The 6,000-nt window shown below is 54.5% G+C and overlaps 1 protein-coding gene across 1 annotated transcript in view; it reads right to left on the reverse strand.

Annotated features, from left to right (window-relative positions):
• GRM1 (glutamate metabotropic receptor 1) overlaps positions 1-4,377 on the reverse strand; it is a 186,905-nt gene extending 182,528 nt beyond the window's left edge. Inside the window, 2 exon segments of the mRNA XM_040058312.1 lie at positions 1,898-2,795; positions 4,308-4,377. Of these exon segments, the coding sequence (XP_039914246.1) occupies positions 1,898-2,660 (763 nt within the window). The 5' untranslated portion in view covers positions 2,661-2,795; positions 4,308-4,377.
• Between the last annotated feature and the right edge of the window lie 1,623 nt (positions 4,378-6,000).

Genomic DNA, 6,000 nt, shown 5'->3' on the forward strand with positions numbered 1-6,000 from the left:
ACCGATTTTCATGAATACTAATTTCACTTTAAATAGAAGGAGAAAAAGCCTTTGGAATCTACCCAAGAGCAACTGGGTAGGGGTCAATAACTTGTCTTTCCAGAAAAGAGTGCAAAGTTGAAGCTTGTTACATAATTTCAGTGACATTTTTGGCTTGAATTTAACAATAAATGAATGGCAGACACACATAAATAATAGAAAAACAAATCTGAATCTCAAGCTGCATAATCTGTAAAATTGTTATGACCTTTCCTAAGAAGAGGGTTGACCTGTGGGCTACCCCTATTTTCAGAAGTATCACTTCAGAAGTCTAAAAATATCTTGCAACAATTATTTTTCATCAGCCAGGAACATTCATAAAAACAGGTATCTAAATAAAAATTCTCACAAGCAATGACTGAAGTTGCTGCTTACAATGATCTTTTTTTAAAATGAACCTTCAGAGGGTGTTGTCTTTTTCAAAAGAGGTAAGGTAATGTTAACAGGAGCAGGACAGAGAGGCAGCCAGTCCCTTGAGACAACTCCTCAGGCACAGGGAGTTAGCAGAGCACCCCAGAGTGCCTTGAAGGGAGAGATGGCTATTTAGATCAACCAAAAATTTCCTCCTTTCATGTTTATTTGTCATCCTGGTCTTCCACAGGATCTAATCATATCTGTCAACAATAGAGAATCTTAATAGCTCGTGTTGGAGTCTTACTAGCAGTTCATTTCCTCATCTGAACAGGGCATAAATTAACTGCAAATGTCAGGTCATTGCTTCATGCTTTCACTTGTCCCCCAGCCCCTTCAAACTGCAGCATTTTCTGGTTTTGGTGTCTAGTCAATCCAGTTCCCTTCTAAATGCTGTAAATATGGAACTCTTCCTGGAGATTCTTTTATTTTTTTTCATCACAGTGTATGTTCTTACCTCATTTTACTTAGTCATCTCTGTGAGAATGAAAGGTGTGGAGTCAGCTCAGTAAGCACAGGGAATCGTAAATCAAATCCATACAAGAGATGCACTCAGATAAACGGAAGAGTTGCAAAGCTATAGCAATAATGTGGTCAAGTTTGCAATTTTATACTTAGAAATCCCATTCTAAGGACCACAACTGGACTACAGAAATATCACAATAATATATCACAAGAGTTTATTTTCTATCAAATGCAATTAATGCTACAATTTATGTTGGTCCACCCAGCCTGGCTATAAACTAATGTCTCCTTTTTAAAATAACCTTACTATTGCTGTTTATCTTTTGATATTTAAAATTAAGAAGACCTGTTGACTACGAAGAGACTGTGCAGAGCGATAGCTTTGACTGTTGCCCAAGCTGCATGCAAGCTGCATGAGCCTCTACCTGCCCTTTCCCACGGCACCTGGCTTTGCAGGGGCTACGGGGGGAGGGGGGGATTGTCAGCTTTCTTTCCTCTCTGTTCGCAGACCCAGGAAATCAATTCACACGCAGCAAAGCCGGCAGCTAATCCTGGAGTCCCTGCCGAGCCCTGATTCCGTTTTGTCAAACTCCCCGCGATGGTAGCGGCCGAGCTCTCCAGCCCCACGGGCTCACCACCCCCCGGCCAGCGGCAGGGGAGAGGCTGCCCGCCCCAGATCCAGCAGCTCGCGTCCGTCAACTTTTATTTACAACCACGCCAACCACTCCGTGTGAGCATGGGGACAGGGCTCGCAACGCCGGGGGAACGCCCGATCCCTTGTGCGCCGCCGAGCCCCGCTCCCGCTGCCCGCACCGAGGGGACCCCTCCGCGCTCCCCCGCTTCTCCACGTTCTCCTCACGGTCCCCGCGGGTGCCGGCGGCCGGCGCTCCCCCGGGGAGGAGCCGCAGCCCCGGCCCGGCTCCCGGCGGAGGGCGCAGCGCCCCGGGCCGGCCCGAGGGGGCGGGGGCTGCCCCATACCCACCTTCCGTGTGGACGGCGGAGACGTAGGTCCAGTTGTACCGCTTGACGATGTCAAGCATGGCTCTGGCTTGCAGCGTGTCGGAGGGGACCACCCTGAGGAAGTACTTGTACAGAGTTTTGTCGCTCAGGTCGATGCTGGTAGCGGAGTAAGCGATCTGGGGGATGTCGAAGAGCTGGAGCAGGTTTTGGACTTGGATAGCAACTGAGCTGGAGCCGGGGCCGATGACCCCCGCGATGGGCTTTTTCACTCTGGTCTGGGGCTGGGTCTGTGAGTCGGAAATACAGCGGGTGCCTCCGTCCCTGTCGTCCCTGATGGAGATGAGAGAGTCCCGTATGAACTCGATGCTCTGCTCCAGGGCCACGGAGGAGTGCCAGCAGGAATCTCGGATCTCGCTGCCCAGGGTGATGTTAGGTAGCAGGATCGGGTCCGCATTAATTTTATCCAAAGTGTGAAACATGGCTTCCACTCTCTGGATGCCGTATTGCTCCCGGATTTCCCCGCACTTCCTCTCGGGCACTTTCTCGGCTGGAGGCTGGTGATGGACAGAGAAGAGGGCCCCGATGATGACATCCCCGTCCATCCGAGCCACCGACCGCTGCGAGGAGGCTGCAGAGAGGAGAACCTTCCGACCACCGCTCCTGGGCAGCACGTCCATCTCCAGGAGCAGGGCAGGGAAAAAGACCAGCAGCACACCAATCATTTTGTTGCACGATGTCATCCAGACCCAGGTTACGAATTTCATGGGCTCCCCTTGCCTGCACATGGTTTAAGGACATGTAGGAAATGGCATCTGCTTCTCCCTGACGACGGCCACGTTGCTCCGAATACCATCACAGCGAAGCCTCACAGCATCACTCTTGAAGGTGCCAAGACAGCTGTCATCCTAGTGACTTTTAACCTGGTGGCATAGAAAGAGGGGATAAAATAGGCTAACCAGGAAATTGATGTCAAACCTGAGCTCCATAGAGCAACCCCACACAGTTAGAGACAACTGCTGCTTTCTCAAAAGCCCAGGGCAATTTGCTTTGATAAGCCTCTCAACAAGAAGCTTCAAGAGGGATTAAATCATTATTTGCCTTGATATATGATCATGCATACTCACATATGTTGAGTTTCTACAATCCTTTTTGAGCCTGCTTCTCAAGCCAAGGCGGCTACTTCCCGCACGTCCAGCCAGCTCACACACCCCCTCTGCCCCCGGGAAGTTTTAAAAGTTTCAGGAGGTAGGCAGCTCGAGGGAGAAGAGCCCTAGCCCGGCCCCAGCGGCCCCAGCCACGAAAGCAGAGCGACAAGAGCTTCTTCCTTTGCGTTCTGATTACCTGAAGGCATCTTTCTTAGTTTAGACATTTCCTTTCTCCATCCATAATGTGAGTAAAAAGAGAAAGCGAGCGGTCTGCCCTGCCAGCCACGGGAAATGTCATTTAAAGGTCAGCGAAGGGAGGAAGAAAGGAAGCACTCCACAGTTTAGATTAACTTTTCCGTGTGTAGGGGGCAAAACTGTAATTCACTCAGGGACACCCACATGAAAGCAGGGGAAAATACATATTAGTTACTAAGGCAACCGCAGGCAAAGCCCCGATGTGCCTTACCGGCACGCCTGCCGTGCAGACAGCCTTCGGGCGGGGAGCGGTGGCTAGCCCGGCGACAGGGCTCGGCGGCTTGAAACGCCGCGCTGGGAGAGAAGATGCCGCGCCGGGTCCCTGTTGCACGGCGAGCCGTCAGCACCCGAGACAGCGCCCGGCAGCCGGGGCAGCTGCCGGACCGCGGGCCCCAGCCCCTCCGCAGCCCGGTCCGCTGTCTCCGTGTCCCGCCGTCCCCTGCCCGCAGCCTCCTGTCTCGCTGTCCCGACACGCCGCTGCCTCGGCGCTCCAGCGTCCCGCCGTCCCGGCCCCTCCACCGCCGGCTCGGCCGCCCGCCAGCACTGCGGGGCGCTTCCCCAAAACTTCTGCCCCCCGCCAGGCGCTGCCGCCGCGCTGTCCCCGGATGCACACGCACCGTGCTCGCACACACACACGCTGGCACTCACGCACTCACACACCCGCACGCCCCTCCCGGGGCTCGGAGCCCGCCGCGGCACGCACAGCACAGCACCGCACCGCACCGCACCGCCCCGGGCCGGCCGCCGCTCCGTGCCTCCCCGCGGGCCGGCGGGCAGCGGGGCCGGAGGGGCTGCGCGTCCGCCGAGCGCCGCGGGGGCTGGAGACGGTCCCCGGGAAGGCGACGCTCCGAGGGGAGCCGCCGTGCTGGCTGCGCGTCCGCACCGGCAGGCGGGCAGAGCCGCCCGAACGGGCTCCCGCGGGCAGCCCCGCAGCCCCGTCCCCCCGCTGCCATCCGCCTGCCCCGCCTGCCCCGCGGGCCGTCCCGCGGCTGAGCCCCGCGGGCCGCTCGGAGGGGCACCCCTGAGACGTACCTGGCCGGGCGAGGCAGCGGCTCCCTGCCTGCCGGGAGCGGGCATTGGCGGCTCTCCGGCCGCCCCGAGCTGGCGCGCTGGCGGCGGGGCGACGGCGGTGGGCTGGGCGCGGGTGCCCTCTGTCTTCAGTACCGCTCCACCGCAAGGAAAAAAACAGGTCATCCCGGGCTCATCCATTATCTCATAGAGAAGGATCAGTCATTTTCTCCCCCTCCTTAATCTTTTTTCGGCTATTGTCTTGTAAACGAGTAAGGAAACATCACCCGGAGCACGCTGCGGCTGCAGGGGAGGTGTTGGCTCTCACCTGCCGTGGCTCTTAATTCATTATCGTCCTGCCTCAATTAGCAAGAGCGAGAGTTAAAGCAAGAGGCTGCTGCTCGAAGGGGACCCAGACCACGTTCGGGAGACCCGAGACAATGAAATGTGCCGCTCTGCCTCACGGGCAGGGCTTCGCTATTAAAATAAATATTTATATTGGGGGGGGGGTGCGGGTGGGAGAAGAAACAAAAAATACACTGCAACAAGATAAATCACCTGTAAAGATAAAGGCATAGAAGGCATTGAGATTTCAGTTTTCAGGTCAAGATGAACCTAAATGAAGCACGTGAGAGGCACGCCAGATTAAAATAATACCAGATTGAATAATCATAATTCAGACGACCTGCTTGCATCCCTAACACAGGTCTCGGGTGTTTTACTTGACTGTACGAAAGTTAAAGTTAGATTACCTCCCCGCTGGGAACTCTATAGATATTTGCCCTACTTTTGAAAGAAAGAGGCAAGGACAAACATTTAACTATTGCTCATTCAGAGACCGGTTTGAAGTGAGTGATGCCTCAGGGGTGTCTTCTCCTTGTGTCAATATCGGAGCTGTTTCTATTGTCACACAGCTAGTTATTTGTCAGCACGGTTTATCCATGAGCTGTGTTTATTATGGAAGACCCAGCCCACGGGGTTGCTGGTGCCCTCTTTTCCTGCAGGTAATGTTTCCCAAGGAGGGAGCCTGGGTCAGAGGGGCTGCCTGTCCTCTGCCTGTGGGCATCAAGCTAATTCTTTCGGGGCCAGATCTGGACAGGCATTCAAATGTGCACAAAAGCAGGGGGCAAAATTCCCCTTCACACATGTTCTGACAATTAAACTTCAGTTTCTGCCCTTGACACAATGAACCTGCAGCACGCCAGAAAACTGTTTCAATGGTTAAGTTTTTGGTTTGCCTCTCTGGCTTTGGCAGGGGAAGCACTTGCAAATGCTCCCATTGATTTTTCCCTGTAGCCTCCATCCCCTCTAACCTGGCACTCACAAAGATGAAAGGTCTTTATGCTGAGGCTCGTGCAGAGCTGTCACACAGAGCTGTTCTCCCTCAGTGATGGTCTGAGTCTTGCTGAGACTGGAAAGCAGGTCACTGGGTCCTGATGCCCAGCCATGGCTGCAAATGCTGCCTCTCCCACCCCTGCAGCAGCAGGTGGGAGTAGGTGGAAATGGACAGGCGTCTGGGCCTCATATGAAGACACCTGGGATTTCTTCAGGAAAGGCCAGGGAAAGACAGCACTGGGACTGCAGCGGCTTTGATCTTCCCCGATCCTACCGTCATGGGGGAAGCAAAGGTTTTCCCCACTGGGAAGCAGCACCACTAGCACTGCTGTCTTTGTCCCACAAAGAGGCCAGAGTCATCCCACTGCCTTTTGTCCCTGAC

This window comes from Hirundo rustica, chromosome 3 (genome assembly GCF_015227805.2).
Source record: "Hirundo rustica isolate bHirRus1 chromosome 3, bHirRus1.pri.v3, whole genome shotgun sequence".
NCBI lineage: Eukaryota > Metazoa > Chordata > Aves > Passeriformes > Hirundinidae > Hirundo > Hirundo rustica.